The sequence below is a fragment of the Cyprinodon tularosa genome, unplaced genomic scaffold (assembly GCF_016077235.1).
Source record: "Cyprinodon tularosa strain WSP-4 unplaced genomic scaffold, ASM1607723v1 ctg1032, whole genome shotgun sequence".
In the NCBI taxonomy this organism is placed as follows: Eukaryota; Metazoa; Chordata; class Actinopteri; order Cyprinodontiformes; family Cyprinodontidae; genus Cyprinodon; species Cyprinodon tularosa.
In genome coordinates, this window is record NW_024037819.1 from 190,303 (window position 1) to 214,292 (window position 23,990).

The window sequence follows — 23,990 nt, forward strand, 5'->3', positions numbered from 1 at the left end:
GGTAAGAAACCACCAAGTGAATCATGCCGAATATTCCTGTTCAACATATTGTTATTATCAGTTTGTATGAAATCGTACGAAAAGTTATGCACAGTATTTTGTACGTTTTGGACGTTTTTCCTCGAAAATACAGATTAGTGCGCAGCCAGACAGACGAAAAAAGCAGATCCGCGGAGGGACGTAAAACTGGGAAAAACAGTGCAATAATCACTTCTTCAGGTCTCTAACTAGGTTGCTTGCTGTTTTGTATCTTAGGGTCAGGGTTAATTGTATGTTAAATTCTATGTTATTTAATGGTGCGTAACATGCGCATGCGCAAGGATATCTTGTCTCGAGGCAAGGTCTTCTTGTTTTAATTCTCATAACTAAATCACTAAAAACGCTAATACAGTAGTTTAACTAGCTAACTTACTATACCAATGGTAGCTAAAGTAATTGCGAATGTTAAATCTAGTAAAACAGTTTTTTTTTCAGCACTCATAGCTGCCGCGGCCTTGTGCAAAATTGACTAACGTTACGTTAGCTAGCCTTGAAAGTTAATGTTAAGTTAGAGATTCCCTGAAATGATATTGTCTGAGTTTAATTGCACTACATTTGGAATTGTGCGTGTTCAATAAACCAATTGCATTTTTATGTTGTAGTAATATTTGAGGAAAACTACAGCAATGCTTTTCAAAGTGCAGTACGAAGGAAAGAAGAAGTACATCAAACTCAATGGAGCATCATATCCAGCATTTCTCAGGGAGGGTAAGTTAATGTTTCGGCATTCTTCTCTTCGTTCTCTTTATAATTTAAGTTTAGATCAGAGGTCATTTAAACCTAGTCATTGATTGATTTTTTTTTTTAGCAGTGACGGAAACATCTGAGGGTCAAATCAGGGTTCCTACAAAGTCTCTAAAGTTTGGAAAATGCTTGATTTTAATTTATTTCTTCAGGACATCAGATGTAACTAAAAATATAAATAATCGCTGGTAATCGTTATTTTTTGTTTAATTTCGCGAGGCAGCCTCGTGTAATTCCATGTATTTGGTGCCCTCGTGTATTCGACTGGCGCGCAAACATCTAGGCCTAGCTAAATTAAGAGAGTTGCTTGCTGTCATTTTATCGATAACTGACCAGAAGATGATAAATGTGATGTGAGAATCAATCTTCACCAGCCATTCGAAAGGTAATTGGAGACAAAGAAAGAAATGCAATTATGAATTTGAATGAATTCCTTAAAAACATTAATTTATTAAATTAATTCATATCGAATCAATATATATAGTTGTAATGTTGAGGAGAGGGTCTTTCCGTCGTGCACGTTTGTGTGAGCATTCTGGTTTCTTTTTACAAAAGCAAAAGTTTAAATTTGTAACATCTGCAGCATTGTATGCAATCAAAAGTTTAGTTTTTCATGATGCTAAGAGGATTAGACCTTCGGGAGTGACCACCACGTTTACCAGAGTGAGTTCTGTAAATATTCGTGATAGTAGTAACCATAGACAAAAAAAATCTGATATGACAATATAGATCTGTGCATCATTTCTTGTTGTGTAAATACATACTAATAGAGCTGCCACTAAAAAGAATAAATAAAACAAGTCAGTGTTGGCTGAATATGTTTAGATTCAGTTAAATAGTCTATTGATAACACTTTAACACTCTTAGCAATGTTTATTTATTAAAATTATATTTTAAGGTATTTAAGGAAGATAATCATGTATTATACTCATTTTTATCATTATTATTATTCCAACCATCTACAAAAGACTCAACCGACAACAAATATACGTACAAAGATATAACCACATTTTTAAGAAGTATCCAAAGAGTGATTTAATATACATAAGTTGTATTTATATTGAAGATTCTAATATTTTAACTTGTAGTTTTCTAAAGGGGTGCTGTTTATACTATTTATATTCTTTAATTGTGTTGCTGCTTGAAAATGGATTTAGGGACCTTAAAAATGCTTGAAAAGTGCTTAAAAAATGAAAAGATAATCAGAATTTGTACAAACCCTGACTATGAACTCTTCATATATTACAAACTGCATAATCTAGCCTATATGCTCCTATATCCTGTAAGTTCATGATTAAAAATGAAAATGTGAATTAAACTGAAAGCTATTATAATTAATAGCTTATAGTATTATAATTGAAATATAAAAATTAAAATAGAGTAATAAATAAATTATGGTGCACAGGACAGGTTTCACTTTGAGGCTGGCTCCATTTATTATCAAAACAAAAATAAATCACAGATTAGGTGGGTGCGGGCGAGGGTGAACCTCGCGCCGGGCTGTAGAGCGCGGGCTCGTCAGGCAGTGACCACTCGAGGACGAGGCATTATATGGCCTAAGCTGTCCTCGTCAGCGTCCTCACCATTAGGTCCACCAAACCTAGCTTCTGGAGCAAATTGTGAAACTCCTGAAACCGTCCGGAGGGTCTGGTGGACCCAAGTACAGCGACAATGTCCCCTATGCAGCTGTTTCTGCTCTCCAGAGCATATACGAGCGGTGACTCTCTCAATTAATGCTAATGCTCGATAAACATCTAAAAAAGATGGCCGCCAACAGGTTTCGAAACTCTTGCCTCTGACGTGCGTAAATTTCGCCTCAAACTTTTGTTTTTACACGTGTCAATTTCGCTCTTGACACGCAAATGGACACAAAGTGGTCAAGCGTATAACTATACGTGGTAGGCGCAAATTTGACACGCTATTTGTGTCTGGTGTGAACGCACAGTTACACAACCACTGGTTTAGATGTAGATTTATATATGAAATATTATTCTTAGCACCATGCTAGTCTACTGAAGCTTTGCCCATTAAGATAGAAATAGTGCTATAAAACATTATTGTTCTCCAACTTTGTTGCTTTTTTAAACACAACAACTTATGTTTTTTCTGTACTCAAAGCTAAACAGAAGTTCAGCATACCCCCTGAGACAAACATGTATGTGCTGGATGACAGTGGAACAGAGGTTGACGAAGAGGTCTTCAGCGACATCCTGGAGGAAAAAGCAGACATCCTGTGGACCATTGTTAATGTTCATTCAGTTTCTGGTAAGTGGTTGTACAATTACAGTGTACATTGCAGGGTTACAATATAGGGCTGTCAAGGTGAAGGATTTTCCCTTAGGGTAATTTTGAGTGTCGCTATTTTTTTTGAATGATGATTTTTTTGCCCTTTTCAGAGTCTCCGATCCAATCCTTGTGCACAGACACCTTGTCACTATCATCATACTCATCGGACAGTGATGCTTCTCTGATGTCCCCAAAAAGACAGCGCATTGATGACGCCTTTGTGATGTCCCCAAAAAGTCTACATACTGATGACAGTTCTTCACAAGCCAAAGAGGTGATTTCAGAACATTTTTATTTATGTTGTAAATATTACATTTACCTGTTACCGTTACCACAAAATGTTTTTCTGTTGTCAAGCTTGTCAAAAGAATTCTAGAACAAAAGCCTGGAGGGGATAAAATCCTTGCATACAATGCAATGACAGGAGAGATGAAGGCCCGAGCACGCCGTGATCTCGTCGGCATCGTTGTTGCTGAAATGTTTGAAAAGTATGGGTAAGTAAAATTATTTATGGTGCACAATTTGGTAAAGTGTATATTCATAGTATTAAATTGCAGATATGGTAGTTGTAATGAAATAGCTCATTAAATGACAACTGTGGCCATTGAGCTGTGGCCTTGCACAGATCATAGATTTTCCGGTGTGTTGGTTTTAATACATAACATTTATTCCACAGATGTGCTCCCCCTATGGATAAAAGAGCCCAGTATGCATTGGGGATAGTAACACTGTTCCCCTCTCTAAAAGATCCCTACTCCAGAAAAGGCTATGTGAGTACATATTTAAAAGTAAGGTTAATCTTAATAAACAAATGAATAATGTTCTGGTGCATTTTAGAAGTCTCACTCTTCTTTTCTAAAGATCTCTATTAATCCATACTGAAACTATTTTTTTTAATACATTTCCATCTTTGTTGATACTGTCTTTAGGAACACTTTTTTGACATAGACAGCAATGAGGGCTACATTGCCTGGAAGATTAAAAACACACAGCGAGAACTCAGCAATGGCGGTACCAATGGGGGTAGGAGAAGGAGCTCTCGCACTATAGGCAGCAGCGGACCAAACTTAGAGAGAGAAGTGACTACAGTGCAGCAGTTGGAGGGAGACCAGTGTCGTGAGGCAATATCTCTTCTGAAACAGCACAGACAACGAACAGATCTTCATGAAAATCAGAGAAACCTTCCAGCACAGGCAAAAGTTGATCCATGATCCTGAGCAATGCAGCACAGTGCTTACTGTGTTCCCAAGGTTTCTAGACACTAGAGGCCTGGTAAGTTTTTTTTGTAAGCACATTTATGTTTTTGCAATGTCAAGAACAGCTGTTCAAAGATGAAAACGGTCACCTACCATTATACCACCATCATTAATACACATAAGCTTGCTTCCTCCCCTTAGGTGACACAAGACTTTGAGCTGTTGTTTGGAGTTGAGACTTCATCAAAACTCCTTGAGAAATGGGATTTCCTGAAAGCCAAAGTAAAAGAGCAAGCCAAGAACATCAGCAAGACACCCCTGCTAGACCACCTTATCCAGTCTGCAGAGGAGAACACTGAAGAGGATGACGAAGTCCCAGGTAAATCATTGACATGAATCTGGTGTGTATCTTTCAAATGTCGACTTGTTTAATTTCTTTAGCATGACAAATGGCTGTGTAGACAAATATATTTTTTTAGGGCTGCAACAACAAATCATTGAAATCGATAGTGAAAATAATCGAGAAAGAATTTTAGTATCGATTAGTTTGGTCTGTGACGTCACTGCGGAAAATCCCAGTCAGTGACGTTACTTCACAATGGTGAAAAACGCATTTCTATGCATAAAACGCATCTGAAAAACAGAGCAGAGGTAGCAGAGTTTGCTGCTGCAGGAAAATTGCACAATACAAAACATGAGAAAGTTTTATATGAAGTTCTTCAAACTGACTTAATTGTATTCAAACACGTAATTGTATTAATGTTGCCTGTCTTGTCAGATGCTGTGATAAATGTGTGATGTTTTATGTGTTTCGAGATGTTTTCCTCAGCATTTTACGCAAAGTCCTGACACTAATCTAGTCTTCGGTAAACTTCACTGAATGAGCGCAAGTCTGTGCATCAATCAAACGGTGGTCGGAATGGAAGCGCAATGACCCTTGACTAAAATACTAATTTTGATCAAATATGTTGTTTGATTTTATATTTATCTTTAAACTCTACAGGAAACAAAACTAATTGTTTTTTTATGAGAGCAGTAACTGTAATGAGATTATGTAATTGTATATAAATGTTAAAAATATCATACATTTACTGAATAATAATACTATTTACTGTAATACAGAAAATATATTTGTTACTATAGAACATTGAACCGCACACCTCACAATGTATAGTCCACAAAGAATATTTTTCACAATGTATAGTCCACAAAGAATATTTTTCACAATATTTTGCACAATGTTTGAAGGAGAGCATTGTGCAGAATCAAATTTCCCTGATAAAATACAGGCCTTTTAAGCCAACCAGTTGATTAATAATTGACAGGTTAATCGATTATCAAAAAAAATTTTAGTTGCAGAACTAGTATTGTTATTGAAAAGAGTTTTGAGTTTTAATATCGATGTAGTTTCAAAGGTTTTGTTCAGGTGTATATCATACGCTTCTGCCTCCTCAGGTTGGGATAGTGACATGGCCTCACTGCTACCGTTGGTCTACCTACTGCCACCACCTCCAAGTGGAAAGAAGGGAGCTGTAAAGATCAGCTGTGGACCATGTAGTCAAATTTCATAAAGTCAGTGTGTCCTGATCTCCCATGGCAATAGCCATTGTCAAAAAGCAATTGTGTAACCCCCCAGATTATTGATCGGTTTCTTTTCAATGTCACCTCCACAGAATTTTAAGTCTGATAATTTATGTTTTGCCTCCTTGAAGTGCATAGCCAAGAGAGAGTGTGGTTCACCTCTTTGACTGCAGTCTTGAGCTCGTTCATTCTTATTTTTAGTTGTCTGTTTGTCTACGTATTGGAGTTTGCAGGGACATGTGATAAGGTAACCAACATTGATGACCTGTCTGTTTAATTCTTTCTCTTTGTGCGACCGTGGTACAAAAACCTTGGATGCCTTATCACATGCTGAATATATTCTGCATGGGAAAGCTAACTGTGCCATCAAAGGTTTCTATCAGAGTGTGTCTTATCCATCAAAATGTATTGTTCAGTGTAGATGAATTTCAGTGTATTGTTATCTTACAGTCATGTCGCAGCCTTCAGGAGCACTCTGGTCCAAACCAGCGGAGGCAGCCCTACACCCTGGCAGTTGGGACGACAAGAAAGCACATCCACGAGTTCTACATTGCATTGGATGGTGATCTCCTTCCCTGCAAGGGCAAGTCATCCCTGTCAGCCTTTGATGAACTTTTCAAAGCACATTATGTTTTCGGCATCTCCTACGACCAGGCCTTAAATGGCGTGTACACATTTGTGCAGACCACCATCTACAACATTGATGTAGGTCATTGTCACGAAACTCCCAGAGTTAAGGATCTAAGAGCTAAGCTCCTTAACTAAACAGATGTTCAGATGCTTTGTTTGCAAGTCTAGTTTTGTTACCGTTCAAATGTTGATCCGTCATCTCAAAGTTTTACATGCCTTTTATCCTGGTAAGAAGTTTCAATTGATGTGTGACCAGACTGGATGCCACCAGAGATGTTGGACTTTTTCAGGCTTTAGAAAACATCTCCATAATAAACACAGTGCTAAAAATCTAGATCAATTTGAGAACGCACCCGTCACAGTTGAGAACGAGCTCGTCACAGTTGATGTATTTGACGAATCCATGGTTAATTTAATTCCAGAGCAACCAGAGAATTCTCAAGGCTGTAATGACACCAGGCAACATACCCAAGAAATGTGTGCATCCCTTATTGCAAATCTCTAAAGCTGTGGTGTGGCTACTAATGTCATAACGACTGTTGTTGAAAATATGGAGGAACTTGTAGAGGAATTGCATTCAAATGTTAAAGATGATGTTGTAAAATTACTCTCTAACAATGAGGAGATCAAAACAAAGTTTGAAGATTATTTTGACAACCTTGAAAATCCATTTAGCAAACTGAACACTGAGGCAAAAAGGAAAAAACATTTCAGTGAGAAATGGGGTATTGTAGAACCTGTTGAGGTAGCCCTAGGAGTGAGGTATGACACTAGAAGGAATCGAACTACTGGCACATATGATCAAGTTCCCATCACAGCCAAATTTGTTTATATTCCTCTATTACAAACTTTGAAGTTTATATTCACCAACCAAGAGATCTGTGATCATTTTGTGCAGCCTTGTGAGAAAACTGGGTTTTACAAAGACTTCTGTGATGGTAACTATTTTAGAGATCACCCCCCTCTTCTCTGAAAAACCAAACTCTCTCCAAATACAGATATTCTATGATGATTGTGAAATGGCAAATCCACTCGGATTCCAGCATGGTATCCATAAGGTTGGAAGTATATACTTTGTTTTACGAAACCTATCCCCAAAGATAAACTCCGCTCTTATATTCATCTTTTAGCACTTTTTCATACAGAGGATGTGAAGAAGTATGGATTTGATTTAATCTTACAGCCCCTCGTACGTGATCTGAAAGTCCTTGAGTGCACAGGAATTTAAGTTCCTTTCTCTGATGAACCAGTTTACGGAACAATTGCACAAGTAACTGGAGACAATTTGGGATTGCACACATTACTCAGGTATGTTGAATCATTCAGTGCAAAAATTTTTTTGTTGTTTTTGTCTGGTAGACAAACAGACCTCACAAACGGTTTTCACGGATGATGATCCAAGAATAACATTGCGTAATAAAGCACTGCATGATCAGCATTGCAATGATCTCATGGTAGATCCTACACTGCCATCCACATTTGGAGTTAAGCGACAATGTTTATTCAATAATCTACAGTACTTTCATTTTTCTGAAAATTATGCTGTAGACATTATGCATGACATATTGGAAGGAGTGGGGCAATTTGAGCTAAAGTTGCTGTTTACTTACCTCTCAGACAACAAAATCATATCCAAGACAGATGTTTGTAACCGAATATACTCATACAATTATGGCTTTGTTGGACAAAAAAATCGTCCAACCAGAATAAACTTGGAGCAGACTGGAAACGGAATTGGTCTCAATGCCATTCAAACTTCTTGCTTAATCCGGGATATGCCCTTGATATTTGGAGATGTTTTACGAGAAGGAAATGCCCACTATAGACTCTTGTTGCTGCTGTTGCAAATTATGAACATTATATTTTCTCCAGTTGTTACTGATGGAATGACAATATGTCTGAAGCATCTCATTGTTGACCATCACCAACTTTTCAAAGAGCTTTACCCACATCGCAGAATGATCCCTAAACATCACTTCATGGTTCATTACCCCAGAGTCATTCGAAAAATAGGTCCAATTCTACATGTTTGGTCAAAGAGATTTGAAGCCAAACATAGGTTTTTCAAGAACACAATCAAAAATTTCAAAAATATAACAAAGTCATTGGCCCAAAAACATCAGATGGCCATAGCATACCATTGGGAATCAATGCCATTTAAAAGTATTGACTGTGGGCCAGTAAAAACTGTTCAGCTCATTGACTTGCCACATGGTGAGATGATTGCTGAAGAACTGCAGGTTGATTTAGACTGTGAAGTTGATCTGACTTCTTGGATCACTTGTTTTGGAACTGAGTATCGTCCAGGCCTTTTAGTTTGCACAGACACAGAGGACGATTTGCCTGTATTTAGTCAGATAAAAGACGTCATTGCATTTAATCGAGAATATTTTCTGGTTACAGACGACTTTCAGACACTTTGTTTTGCAGAGCTTTTTCATTCCTTTCATGTGACACAGGGAAATGATCAGAATGTTTCCATGCTTAAAGTTGATAATTTGCACTTCTTTAAGCCGTTTGATCTGCAAACTACTTATGGTTTTGATAGAGATTATCAATATGTGGTTCCTGTACATGTGTTTGTATGGTTTGTGGTTTTTGAAAATCCACGAACTGTTAAATAAAACAGGCATAAAAAGCACTGACTTGGAGTATTTTTCATTCATTGATAGTTCTAGGTTTACACTGCAGGTGTTGGAAACTATTGAAACGTTAGAGTACATTTGTACTCTCCAAGTGTTAAATTATGAGCTTGCAAAGGTTCTAGGTTTACACTGCAGGTGTTCAAAAGTGCTAGTTATAAGAGCACATTTAAACTCTGCAGGTGTTCAAATATAACTCTGTTTTGAGAGTATATATTTTACACTTTTTACAGTGTTCACTGAACATCGACCTGTTGGACCTATATATTCACTGAAACCAGTGTTATCCTATAGAGTACACTGAACATTCTGGACATTCTGGTTCCATTCTTTATTCATGGCTGTGTTTTTAGGTCAGACTGTGAGAGAGCCGACCCCCTTGGCGGAGAAGCAACCCCACACATGAATGGTTTCAGGATGCTTTACAGTCGGCATGAGACCAGACTGGTGGTAGCGCTCACCTGGTCTTCTCCCAACCAGCTGTTTTCCAGATGTCCCAAACAATGGGAAAGGGGATTGATGAGAGAAAATTACTTTCCCCCAGTCCTCACCAGTCCACTCCCTGGACCTTTAGCAGAATATCAGTCTGTCTGGCAGGGCTGGAATTACTTTCGAAATGTGTTTTGGGAGATGTGGAGACGTGGATGCCGAGGATGAGCAATGTAGCCACGAACAAAAAGCAGAAAGATCTGAGACCGTTTTAACAGCTTTATTTTTTAATATAATACACGAATTAACACAACATAAATATATTAGTAATATAAATAGATGTAATTTAATTCTATCAAATATATTAATTCATCTTTTTTTTTTTTTTTACATTAAAATACAATGTAAAAAATACAACACAAAACTTTCAGAACCAGAACTTCAACCGTACCGTAACATGTAGATTTAAAAAAAAATTTTTTTTTTATTATTGTATTTTTTATTATGTAGAAAAATATTAAAAGTTTTCACTCCTCCATATCTCCCCCTTTCACAACCCTGATTTCTTCTATCTTATCGTTTTGAGCTTTGAAGTTCACAAAAAGCACTTCTTTTGAAAAGTGGTCCTCAGGCGGGGCCCACAGCTCCTCCTGAACCTCCAGTGATCTCCCACTTGCAAGGAGGATTTCCAGGATTCCTTTTTTTTCTGTCTCCATCACACCAGTGACTTCGACACCCTCAGCCTCCTCTGTGGTTGTCACCATCTGTTGGACAAAAGGACTTTAGTTAGATTATGCCAAACAAGTAATGGAACCATACTTTATGTCCTCCTCCGCCACCCTGTCCTTATTATTTCTTATTTTTGTAAACCTGGTTTATTTAATATTTTTTTTTTAGTAAACCTGTGACAAATTTTTATTTGGTTCTCAATGTGGAGTCTTTCTGCTTCCTGGGACTTATTAGCTCACAGGACCCAAAGTGGGAGCTGAACATCAACTCCTTCACCAAGAGAACCCAGCAGAAGATGTACTTACTGAGCAAGCTGAAAAAATCAATCAGCCTAGGACAAAGATGTTGCACTTCTACTACCCCATCACCATCTGATATGCCGGCGCCAAGGACAAGGTCAAACTGCAGCGTGTCATCTGGTCTGCAGATAAGGTGATTGGCTACAATCTTCCATCTCTCCAGGATCTGTACCCCGTTAGGATTCTGAGGCATGCAGGGAAGATTGTGGCTGATGTGTCGCACCTGAGCCACAAACTATTTCAGACTCTTCCCTCTGGCAGGAGGCTTCGGTCCAACAGGACCAAAACCTCACGCCACAAGAAGTTTCTTCCCATCCTACCAATCTTATCAACAAGACCCAGAGAACCCCATGATACTGCCTCTCTCCCTCCCCATTCAGGACCCACAAGCTACACCAACGTAGCATCTCCAGACCCCCTGCATGACATTAATGCACAGTGTATATAGTATATAGCTAACCATCAACATCAAGTCAAATCCCTTGTAACTGCGAACCTACTAGATTCTGATCCATCAACTTTCTTAAGGACTCTGACAAATACTTTTGTTGAATTCAAATATATTGCCTACGTTATTGTTGAAAAGGTAGAGACTAAAGCAATTTAGAGAAAATGGGTTTTATAAATTCTAGAAAAACAGATATTCAAAGTACTTTTACTTAAAACTGTTCACTTCAACGGCAAAAGGTTGGATACTCTTGATCTAAAACTTTTAATCTGGTTTATACCTGTGAACTGTTGATTGTATTATTAGTTTAATGCCAAATTTACCTCCACCTTGGTGAACCTGGTGGACTGTACACTGTAAAAAAAATGTCCGTAGATTTTATGGTAAAAAACTGTAAAACCATGACAGTAAAAATCTGTAAACTGTAAAACGGTTTGATACTGTTTAATTTATGTTAAATCAGTGTCATTTAAAAAAAATTGGATAACTGTATTTTTTACAAATTCTCTCCGCAGGAAATACGTTGCCTTGCTCTTCCAGTGTTTTTATAACGGAAAATTCCCATAATATTTATTACAGTAAAACAGTGCAATTTTAGCGTTCATTTCCCCTTAATATTGCGATTATTCACTGCTGAATGTCTTTTCAAGTAACAATAATTTTCCGCTATATCTTTAACATCTGACACCGTAATTTTTGCATTAATCTAATGTAAAAATACAGTTTCCAAAATCAAAAATACTAAATTTTTTTCTGAAAATGGAAACGGTATCTCACACTTTACATTTACAATATGTACGATATTTGTATGTTTTTCCTGTAAAGAAAACAATTTGTAAATGCAAAATTAACTTATTATCTTAAAAAGTTCTTTGAATTTTACAGCAAAAAACTTTAAAGCCATGAAAGTAAAGATTTGTAAAGTGTAGAACGGTTTGTTATTGTTCAATTTATATTAGATCTCTGTAATTACAGAAGATAGGAATAACTGCCGTTTTCACATGTTTTATCTGAAAAAAATACATTTTCTTACTGTAAAGGCCTCTTCTATTGTTCATTTAACGGAAAATCACCATAATATTTATTACAGTAAAACTCTGGAATTTTAACATTTTGGTTTTTTAAATTAATATGATTATTAACCGCAGCATGGTTGCACATTTAACAACATTCAATGATTTTTTTTCCATGTGATGCTTTTGTGTTAGCATTAATTCCTTAAACAAAATACAGTTTCATAAATGCTAAAAATAGAAGCTGTATCCAACATTCATTACATGATATTTTTTAATGAATTTCATGTGAATCCAAAGAATGTATAATAAAAGACAACCCTTCAATCACCCATACATTTCTAAGAGCTCAGTTGAACTCGGTCAGCTTTTCTCACCATTGGCAACGTTGCACATCTGGTCACTCTCAGAATAAACAAAAATGGGCATAAAGCTAGAGCTGAGAGAGTGGCTATGAGTGTGGGGGCAAATGATGCACCATTGTACTTGAAGCTATCTATAGCTTGCTTAAAGAGCTAACCTGGAGAGCTCTAAGGCGTTTAACTTAAAAAGCTTGCTAAAGCTAAGGCGTCCCATTAGCCAGCTAGAATGTGCTGTTGTACTACTCTGCTACTGGATGAGGCCTTGCCATGAACCAGCGGGAAGCTACACTACCTGGCCAAAAAAAAGTCGCCACCAAAAAAAAAGGTCCTTCACTCTAATACTTTGTTGGACTGCGTATAGCTTTGATTACGGAACGCATTCACTGTGGCATTGTTTTGATAAGCTTCTGCAATGTCAAAAGATTTATTTCCATCCATTGTTGTATAAATTTTTCACCAAGATCTTGCATTGATGATGGTAGAGTCTGACCGCTGCACAAAGCCCTCTCTAGTACATCCCAAAGATTCTTAACTGGGTTGAGGTCTGGACTCTGTGGTGGCCAATCCATGTGTGAAAATGATGTGTCATGCTCCCTGAACCAGTCTTTCCCAATTTGAGCCTGACGAATCCTGGCATTGCCATCTTGGAATATGCCTGTGCCATCAGGGAAGAAAAAGTCCATTGATGGAATAACCTGGTCATTGAGTATATTCAGGTAGCCAGTTGACCTCATTCTTTGAGCACATGCTGTTGCTGAACCTAGACCTGACCAACTGCAGCAACCCCAGATCATAACCCCGCCCCCACAGGCTTGTACAGTAGGCACTAGGCATGGTGGGTGCATCACTTCACCTGCCTCTCTTCTTACCCTGATTCGCCCATCACTCTGGAACAGGGTCAATCTGGACTCATCAGACCACATGACCTTCTTCCATTGCTCCACAGTCCAATCTTTATGCTCCCTAGCAAATTGAAGCCTTTTTTTCCCGTTAGCCTCACTGATTAGTGGTTTTCTTACGGCTACACAGCTGTTAAGTCCCAATCCCTTGAGTTCCCTTCACATTGTGCGTGTGGAAATGCTCTTACTTTCAGTATTAAACATCGCCCTGAGTTCTGTTGTTTTCTTCAATTTGATCTTACCACACATTTAAGTGATCGCCAATCATAATCATTCAGGATTTTTTTTCTTTCTTTCTATCATTTCTTCCTTGAAAATGATGGGTCCCCACTATCCTTCCAGTTTTTAATAATGCGTTGGACAGTTCTTAACCCAATTATAGTAGTTTCTGCATCTCTTTCGATGTTTTCTCTGCTTGAGGCATGCCAATGATTTGACCCTTCTCAAACAGACTAACTTCTTTCCACGACCACGGGATGTGTCTTTCGACATGGTTGTTTAGGAAATGAGAAGCAAATCATTGCACCAGTTGGGGTTAAATAACTTGTTGCCAGCTGAAAGATAATCGCCCATTCAGTAATTATACAATTATACATATTTGCTTAGTTGAATCCAGGTGGCGACTTTTTTTTTGTCCAGGCAGTGTAGATAGCCACCAGCACTAGTACAGAAGGAAGAAACTTGAATTATTGGTGTAAAGAGTGGTCTGAATACCAGGATCAGTTTGGCCTTTTTCACTTAAATGGGAAGTTCAGAATTTTTGACATAGGGCCTCATTTTCAAGTGAGCCAGGATACAACTTCTCACTGAAGACAGTTTCAACATATTTCATTCCGTTATTCTAGTTCCAGGTCATCGCTGATGCTAATGCTAGTGAAAGTCAATAGGAATCTGCTAGCCTGTCATTAATAACAATCTTAACCACTCCACAGAACATCTGGGGCAAATCATTTATAACTTGGTAATGAGACACTTTACAAAGTTGTACTTCCTGTATTAGGCAGCGGGATTGATATCACCTGCTGCTACGTGCATGAAGGAATTTGATTACACAAATTTACAGTCATAAATAATGGTAACGTCTGAATGGCATGAGGATATATCGGGTTTTGAGGACAATTTCAAACTTTTTTCATCCAACTGTCTCTATATCTCTATGAACCGGAATACACTGACAAAAGTAACACTACCACCCAGAAGCAAAGTATATAATTCCGCAGCTGGTAAAAAACTAGTTCCTCAATAGGGCTCGGGATCAGCGTTGCATTGTGGGATGTGGCGGCCATATTGAGGGCTACGCGAACGTAAACATAGCTCTGATACAATGTTGTTTTTGAAAGAAGAGACGTAGAAGTAGAGAGAAAAAATATGTTAAAATCCCGAAAAGGATCTGGAATTTACCGGGACACATTAAATAGAGAAGCCACGGACCGGTATGTTGACAAAATCAGCATTATTAATAATTTGGATCCATATGAAGTTCCAAACAATGAGTGGAGCACCGGTGAGTGAGCGCCTATACTTTAAAACAGTTCTGAAGCCACAAGTCCTTGGAGTCTCATGTGCAGTTCATGAATGGATGGGTTCAGGAGCTGCAAATCATAAAGCCAGCAAACAGTGGGAACACAGTAATCCGTACGAAGGTAAGCTGTGCTTAGACGAGCTCTGGAACCTGCTAGTTTAGTTACTGCTAACCGCTAGTGCTAACAACCACTCACGCATGTAATGTACTTTTAACTAGCTGCTATGTGTTTCAAAGGTGTAGTTAGTAATGTTAACTGCCAACCCTCCCCAAACCCTCCGGGATTTCTCATGTATTTGAGCCTTTTCCTGCTGCAGTTTTTTATTATTTTCCCTTAAGAGATCCCAACTTTGAAGGAAAGAAACAATGTAGGCTATAAAATAAAACCGTGCATCATTAACTTACCAGAATGAAAATGCAGGGAACACACTCTCATTGACATTGGGATACTGTGGAAAGTTAAGTTCGGTCGTCTTACAGCCGCGATCCAAGCTAGCAGACGACTCTTTATCTCTGACACTTGGGGTGCGTCTCAATTCGCAGGCTGCGTACTTGGTAGTACGCATTTTGAGGCCGGTGACGTCACAACGCTGCGCGGAGGCCGTCCCATTTGGCAAAAATTCTGAGGACGCTTAAAATGCAGCCTCAAAATGCGTCCTCCTTTTCCCCGAATTCTGAGGATGCATCGCTACCGTCCTTAGTGGCCTCGCCTCCCGCAAGATTTCCCGAGGTGCTTTGCGCGCTTTTTTTTTTTTTTTTTAGTTGAAGAAAAAGAAGAAGAAGAAGAAGAGAGAAAAAAAAGGCGGAAAAAATGGAAAGCAGTAGCAGCGCCGGCAGTACTACGATGGAGTACACTTTTAAATGTGAGTATTATTTTTGTTTTATTTTACTGAACATGTATTAAAATACATGACGGTAACGGAGCCACCGGGATGTGTAGACCAGCTAAAGCTAAAGCTAAGAGCTAACCTGTTTATACGAGACGCTCAACAACAATTGAAAGCCTTCATAAAAATGTCACAATTATTAACCTACATCTTGTAACTTTGCTGATAGCCCTCACTAATCGGAATTATTTATTCTCATACAGTTTATTACACAGGATTAGAACTGTCAAAGCTTAATGCAGCTGAAGAAATAACATGAGTCCAGCTGTACTGGGCTGTTAATACTGTAAACATTTTGTTTTAATACTCAATAATGTATAGTTATTTTACAATACAGTAAAATAAGGTTTAAAGTATAATTCACTTGAAGAACAATGCCGGTGTAATTATACAGAACAGTCATTTTGCCTGTTGACTTAACAGAAATATGCTTTACATGTCATTTTGTTCCAGGGAGCAGGGAGCAGACAGAGGAGTTGATCAAACTCCGTGGGCAAAACGACCACCTTTTCACCGGCGCCAAAAATACTGCAGCAGTTGGTTGGAGGTAAGAGTTGAGGCATAATTCCATATACATGTTGCATTTCTATGTAAAAGTCACACAAGATAAAATAAGTCCTGTTCAAACACCAACGTACAAATATAATCTTTTGATCACATGATATGATGCCCAGATGCCCCTTTTTATCAATCTTATATTTGTGATAGAAGTGATCCTAGTGTGTTTATCTCTTCTCATTTCTCTTGTTTAGAACAATCCTGCAGAAAATGGGCCTGGAGGGAAAAGTTGAGCCACAACAGGCCAAAAAAAAGTGGGACAACCTAAAAAAAAAATACAAAGTATGTTCAGGTTTGGATAATGTAATGAAATACACACACACACACACACACATATATATATATATATATATATATATATATATATATATATATATATATATAGATAGATAGATAGATAGATAGATAGATAGATAGATAGATAGATAGATAGATAGATAGATAGATAGATAGATAGATAGATAGATGTGTGTGTAAATGTGTAGGGAAATGACATCTTACATATATTATATTCAGGTTCATTTACACTTTGAATTAGCTTGAAAAAAGTCATCTCAAAGTTATTATTCCAAAGTCGTCTCTTTTTCTGTAGAATGTTATTAATCTATCCAAATCATGAAACACTCCTTTTTTCTAGGTTTAAAGAAACACTACAGAAAATTGCATCTGTTGACAAAAATTGTTTTCCTCTACTTTAGGAATGCAAAGATCCAGGGACTGGGCAGGGGGTCAGTGGGAAGCCTACTGCTGCCACCTGGCCCTGGTTTGTCCTCATGGATGAGGTATTAGGACAGAGGCCCTCTGTTGCCCCACCTGTCCTAATTGCCTCCATCCCTGAGGACACACCAGTGCCAGGTGCTGCAGAGGCTGGGCAGCATCAGGGCGATGATGAGGAAGAGAGTGAGGATGAGAGGCCAGGAGAGAGGAGGGAAAGGAGGAAGAGAAGAAGGAGGAGTGACGAGTTGCTTGAATTGATCAGGGAGGATATGAGATTGCAGAGGGAGGCGGAGGAGAGAAGAGAAAGAGAGAGCCGGGAAAGGATGGACAGACTGTTTACTTTATTGGAGAGGATGGTGGACAGACGTTAATTTTTGTTGGTGTGTTCTTTTTTTTCGTTGTTGCTGTGTTTACAAGTTCAAGTTATGTGTTGCTGTTATTAAATTAAATTATTAAATTGTTTATCAAAGTTATTGTTGTCGGTGTGTTCTTAAAGTCTTTTAACCTTTTTACATCATCTGTTTCATCACTTCTTGACAATTTAAGTAAACGTAGAACAATTCTCAGTGACAACATCAATTTATTTTTTGAGATGCAGTTATAACAAACTATTAAAAATATTTTAAACTATTTACAGTCAGTTTTAAATACTACTTACAGAACATTTAAAAGAACATATATATACAATTTCGACTGAGCAGGAGTCCCTGGTGGTGCTGGTCTGGATGCGATGCCACACAGATGACCTTGGAGTCTTCTGACTGCGAGTGGGACATCATCTGGGGGGTGGAGGGGGATGCCTCTCTCCACTGTTCACCACATCGTCCATCAGGGTTTGAAGGGTTGACCCAAACGACGGCTGCCATGTTACTAAAAATGTTTAAGAAGACACAGAAAATGACTTTACTACAACTGTTTTAATAACCCTGAAATGAGAACAGCTAAAATGTGATTCTACTTGCCATCTAAATGTAATCATGGTCGGGCAGACCCTCCTCCAGGGCAGACACCTTGGCAGACAGCTGGTCCCGCCAGTGAGCACCACTGACTGCCTCCAACACGTTCTCCCCCTCATCCTCTGGCATGTCCTCTGGCATGTCTGCTCTTCATCCTCTGGGGCCATGATGTCACCAGCTCCCAGGCAGATGTTGTGCAGGACAGCACATGCCGTTATGACCTGTAGAAAAAAAAAAAGAGAAAAACATTTTATAGTATATTTGAAGAAATTAATTTAAAGCTTTTTATCATTTATCTATAAGCAATAATTCTCTCATTTAGTAACATACCTGAGGCACAAAGGTGTGGTGCACCTCCAGCGCTTGGAGGAAGATGGCCCTGAACCTCGTCTTCATCATCCCAAAGGCACGCTGTATGATGGAGCGTGCCCTGGAATGATGGCTATTAAAGCGCAGGGCTCCCACACCTTGTACCGGCCGCTTGAAAGGAGTGATGAGGGGGAGTGGGTGTTGGAGACACGGGTAACCACCATCTGCCAAGATGAAGTGGCCCGGAGGAGGGTAGATGGCCCGCCTATACAATGGACTGTTTCGGAGCACTCTGGAGTCATGCACCGACCCCGGCCAGCCCACGTACGTGTCGATGAAGCGGCCCTGATGGTCACCAACTGCCTGCAGAATGATGGAGGAGAACAGTTTCCTGTTCCGATAGCATTGACCATCAGGACCGCTTGGAGGCTTGATCCTCACATGGCAGCCGTCGATCGCTCCAGCAGCTTGGAGAAAAGCTCTGTGTCCTGCCAGCCCTTCAAACCCCTGGGTTACTGCTGCCAGGTCTTTTGCAGTTTTGGGGAGGCAGATGACTCGGTGGCGGATGGCCACCACCTCCTCAGTAACCCGGTGGACGATGCGGTGAACTGTGGAGCGAGGCATCCCGAACACCCTAGCCACCACTCTGTAGGATGCCCCACTCACTAGCCAGAAGAGGAAGACCAAGGTCTCTATTGTGGCCCCCCCATCCATGTCTTCTTTCCTGGCAGAGAAGGTCCAGCAGCACCGCCAGAGACTCTCTGCTCAGCCGAAAGTCTGGTCTGGTGTTTTCATTATTAAAAAATATTTGGAGAACGGGAACGTTCAGATTGATCCGGCAGTACATCGGCCTGGTCTGGAAAGAGAGATGAAGGTTGAGAACAGGATTAGATGAGAGCAATTTCATTTTAGCTGATACAATTCTAGTGAATGTTAACCCCTTAACGCCTGGTGTTGCCAATTTGGGACCAAACAATTCTGGCCTTTACTTATTTTACTTAATCTAGAACCACTATTTAACCTATTTTTTCGTTTTTATATTTATTTTACCTATATTATTTTTCTGCTATATAATTGCAAATAAAATCAGGCAGTAAGTGGATAACAATTTAGACAAATAAGGATTTATTTCTCAATAATACAGTATGCCTTCTCCACACAACCTTAGTGATAGTGAAAGTGGTGATTTAAGTCAGTTATTTACAGGGATTGGAAACATTTAACTATTCAATTCAAATTACTAAAGTTACAAACAAGCTTATACCAAGTCTTAAAAATATATATTTAAAATTTGATATTTAATGATATTCATTAATCTGCTGACAAGTGTTTGATAAATAACTGGTATATTCTGATCATTAGCAGACCCTAGTGGGGGAAAATAATAAAGGTAAATGTTACCTCTCCACTGCGCTCTGCCAGCCTCAAATAAATCTGTCGCCGGTTTTGCTGCCGCCGAATCCGACTCTCCTCCTCCAACATCAGGTAAATAAAATAAAATAAAATAAAAATTGCAGTTTCCATTTTGCTATGCTATGCCTGAATCAATAATCAATTGTCGGATTAATGGCGCGGTTTTTCCCGGGCTTTGTGTAGACGTGATGACGTCGTGACGTAACCAGGAAGTGCTCCAAAGGCTAGACCGTCCCATTTACCAATGGCTGAGGATCCTCCGGAGCAGCCTACCGAGGCTGGGTCCTCCGGAGGCTAGGTAGGCTGCGTCCTCGGAAGTACCCAGCCTGCGAATTGAGACGCAGCCTTGGTCTCCATGGTTGCGCCTCCAGGCAGGAAAGCGCTGGAAAGTTAACCCATTTTCTATGTTTTTCCCATGGCGATCATGTGTTGCGCTGTTACAGCCCACAATACGGCAAGGGTTTACCATGGTTGAAATCAAGTTAAGGTGAAATTAATCAAATTAAAACACGGCTGAGAGGGAGTACAGTACACGGTAGTCATGACGACCAAGCCCTATATGTAATGGAACATTTGTCATACAAGGCTAATTTTACTTGTTTAACATACAAGTTTACCAGTTGAACACAACATTTACACAGATAGGCTTGCTGATTTGCCTCGGATGTTGTGTGGAGTGGATAACATTGGTTTTAATGACAGGCTAGCAGATTCCTATTGGCTTACACTAGCATTAGCATCGGCAACCTCCTGGAACTAGAATATTGGGATGAAATATGTTGAAAATGTCTTCGGTGATAAGTTGTATCCTGGCTCCCTTGTAAACTAGGCCCTATGTCAAAAATCCTGAACTTCCCCTTTAAGTGAAAAAGGCCAAACTGATCCTGGTATTCAGACCACTCTTTACACCAATAATTCAAGTTTCTTCCTTCTGACTGTAGCTATCTGCTGCTAAGATGCAGGACAGACGGAGTGAGGGATTAATTTGTTTCTGCAGTGATTATATTTCTGTAAATAAACTTGTGATAAGATGTGTTTGTTTACTCTCTGGCAGTGATGTATATATATGTATATGTGATGTATATATGTGATGTATATATGTATATATATATGTATGTATGTATATATATATATATATATATAGATGTATACATATATATATATATATACATACGCCATGCCATAACTGATTTACTCCCAACCTCAATATATTAATACATATATATATCATGATGCCAATATGATATATATATATATATATATATATATAGCCTATATATATATATATATATATATATATATATATATATATATATATATATAATTTTATACCGCTTTAATTATTTTCTTGTAAATATAACTTAAATACAACTTGTTTAAAAAAGCATCCCAGAATATTTTTCCCCCGTCTGCAGCTGGGCCATCATTCCACAAAGTAAAGCGCTCAAATTTAAACTGGCCAACCAGCGCACTGCACTTGGCTTTGTTCCAACAGCACTGACTGTTACGTCTGTACAACAGCAGACGAGCTACAGCGGCGGCAACTTTGCATCTTTTCACACGGAGTATTACTTGAATTACTTTCTAAAGTAAGAGTGGATTTGTCTGCCTTTTGAATCGGGAGGATTTTGCTGAAGACACTGCACATCTTCGCTTATTTTGGTAAGTAAAAAACTTTGCATGGAGTAACTATAAAAGTTGCTTTGGACTCCCGTTTTTTCTTTTTATTTTAACTTTAAAGCTATATTGAGTGGTTATTACTTCGGTGTGCTTTATAAGAGCATGGAGTAACTATATTAAAGTTAGCAAAGGATAAGAGGTTTAACTTATGTCTAGAATATATGTTAGCCAACCTAGACTTTGAAAAAAGCCTGCTAACATCCATCGCACCTGCTAACGTTTTTTTTTTTTTTCCATCCAGTCTTTGCTTTGGACTCCCGTTTTTTTTTTTTTTACTTTGCAGCTATATTGACTGGTTATTACTTCGGTGTGCTTTATAATAGCACGGAGTAGCATGGAGTAACTATATTAAAGTTAGCAAAGGATAAGAGGTTTAACTTATGTCTAAAATATATATGTTAGCAACCTAGACTTTGAAGAAAGCTTGCTAACGTTTTTTTTTTTTTTTTTTTTTTTTTTCACATCCAGTCTTTGCTTTGGACTCCCGTTTTTTTTTTTTTTTATTTTATTATTATTTTTTTTTTTTACTTTGCAGCTATATTGACTGGTTATTACTTCGGTGTGCTTTATATTACACATGTATTCCTGTAACATATGTGGAGAATCATCTAGGTCTGTGAAAGACTATGTTTTACACTGCAAACTGCATCGTAATGAGCCCAGGTGCATTTTTAAATGCGTTGTTGCAGATTGTAAGCAGGTGTTTTCAGGTTATGCAGCTTTAAAGTCTCACTTTTACCGTCACCATTCTGGTACTACAACAGTGTATAAAGATATGACTTTAATCGGATTAAAATGCACAGTTTCACTGTGTGAATGGCAGTGTGAGGGAACTAAAGCTTTGATTGCTCACTTAAAGGAACACATTGATGAAGGACATAATGTGGCATGCCCAGTGAGAGGATGCAAGGTCATGTTCTCTGTAAAATCCTCACTTACCTCTCATATGTCTAGAAAACACAGACATTGCTTAGAACATGTGATTTGTGGACCTGTCAAAGACACTCAAACTCCCACTCAAAGTCCCACTGCAAGTGCTGTGAGACAGGAAGCTGCCAGTGTCTCAGATGCTGAAGACCCTGTTGTGGATGAACCTAATTTTAGTGACCTGTATCTCAGAAATATATGTATGTTTTACATGAAACTACAGGGGCAGCACCTACTTCCAGCATCTACCATTCAAACCATTGTTGAAGAAATGCAGAATATACACGAATTGGGACAGATGTATACTTTAAATAAGATAAGCTCACATCTGAAAGACATGTCAGTTTCAAATGAAGACATTGTAAAAATCTGTAATATAGTTAAACAATCTGACCTGTTCTCAGCTTGTCACACAGGACCCATGAGAACTACTTACTCTAGAGACCGGTGCTTCAAAGATGTGTTCAAATATGTGGAGCCCAAAAAGATTTTTTTGGGTAGTGATGAGAATAGGACAGACAGATTTGCATACTATGTTCCTGTGCTAAATACTTTGAAGGGTATGCTGGAATCTGGTTTTTGGCAAGGTCTCTTTTCCGTGGATCATAATGAGGTTTCCAAAACAGATGTACTCAGTGATTGTTATGATGGTAAGGTGTTTCTGTCTAACAAATTCTTTAAAGAAAATCCAAGTTGTCTCAAACTGGTTTTATACCAGGATGCATTTGAGGTAGTGAACCCACTTGGTTCTGCAAAAAAGAAGCACAAGATTTTGGCCGTGTACTTCTCCCTACTCAACATACCCCCTCACGCTCGATCAAATGCTGATCATATGCAGCTTGCTTTACTCTGTAGAGAGAAGGATTTCAAGGAATTTGGCCACGGCAGAGTTTTTTCTGAACTCCTGACTGATCTGAAGGTTCTAGAGGAGAGCGGGATAACAATAACAGACAAATCTGTTGTGAGAGGAGCTCTCTACTGCATTGCTGGAGACAACCTAGGCTCTCATTGTATTGGTGGTTTCACTGAAAATTTCAGTACATCTGAGTTCTTTTGCAGATATTGTCTTTTAACTCGAACTGATTTTCAGGGGGTTGATCCAGCCATCTGTGGACCTCTGCGGACCCCAGAAGCATACAGATTTGCAACAGAACAGCTGGAAACAGAAGATCTACCAGAAGTACAAGGGATAAAGTTCAGGTCTGTCTTTAATTCTTTACAAAACTTTGATGTTTGCACACCTGGCATGCCTCCATGTCTTGGTCACGACATCTTCGAGGGTGTCCTCTCATACGATGTTGCACTTTATCTTAAGTTCTTCATCGGTAAAAATAAATGGTTCACCTACACAATTTTGAACAGGCGTATCAAACAGTTTAGGTACATAGGAGCAGATGCTTCCTCCAAACCTTGCGAAGTCAGTCCAAAAACAATGAAACTTAGTGGACAAGCTGTTCAAAACTGGAATTTTTTGCGACTTTTACCTCTCATAATTGGAGACAAAGTGCAGAACCCCGAAGATAATGTGTGGCAGTTAACTTTGCAGCTCAAAGACATTGTTGACCTCATATGTGCTCAACAAATTTCTACAGCACAGGTTACTTATCTAGATGTTCTTATTAAAGAATATCTGGAAACCAGAAAGGCACTGTTTCCAGAGGTCAAATTGAGACCGAAACACCACTACTTAAGACATTATCCAGGGCTGATCCTGAAATTTGGCC

At 38.7% G+C, this 23,990-nt stretch overlaps 1 protein-coding gene and 1 long non-coding RNA gene across 2 annotated transcripts; one reads left to right on the forward strand and one right to left on the reverse strand.

The window, feature by feature from the left end:
• The first annotated feature begins 16,138 nt into the window (after positions 1 to 16,138).
• Positions 16,139 to 16,534, forward strand: LOC119781015. The gene is made up of 2 exons (XR_005280485.1): positions 16,139 to 16,253; positions 16,459 to 16,534. It is a non-coding gene; the product is annotated as an uncharacterized LOC119781015 (long non-coding RNA).
• A 1,222-nt stretch (positions 16,535 to 17,756) lies between these two features.
• Positions 17,757 to 19,089, reverse strand: LOC119781030 (protein ALP1-like). The gene is made up of 3 exons (XM_038281336.1): positions 18,268 to 19,089; positions 18,002 to 18,158; positions 17,757 to 17,851 (listed from the first exon to the last, which is right to left on the reverse strand). Exons 1-3 carry the CDS (start codon positions 18,958 to 18,960, stop codon positions 17,757 to 17,759), a joined length of 945 nt encoding a protein of 314 aa, XP_038137264.1. The 5' UTR covers positions 18,961 to 19,089.
• Between the last annotated feature and the right edge of the window lie 4,901 nt (positions 19,090 to 23,990).

What these genes read in the sequence shown, in the direction of transcription:
- LOC119781030 (XM_038281336.1), bottom strand. Translation starts at nt 18,960, where the DNA reads ATGGATGGGGGGGCCACAATAGAGACCTTGGTCTTCCTCTTCTGGCTA. An exon ending in ACCACACCTTTGTGCCTCAG is followed by an intron (nt 18,159 to 18,267) that starts GTATGTTACTAA and finishes TTTTTTCTACAG; the next exon opens with GTCATAACGGCATGTGCTGT. An exon ending in GCTCACTGGCGGGACCAGCT is followed by an intron (nt 17,852 to 18,001) that starts GTCTGCCAAGGT and finishes AAACATTTTTAG; the next exon opens with TAACATGGCAGCCGTCGTTT.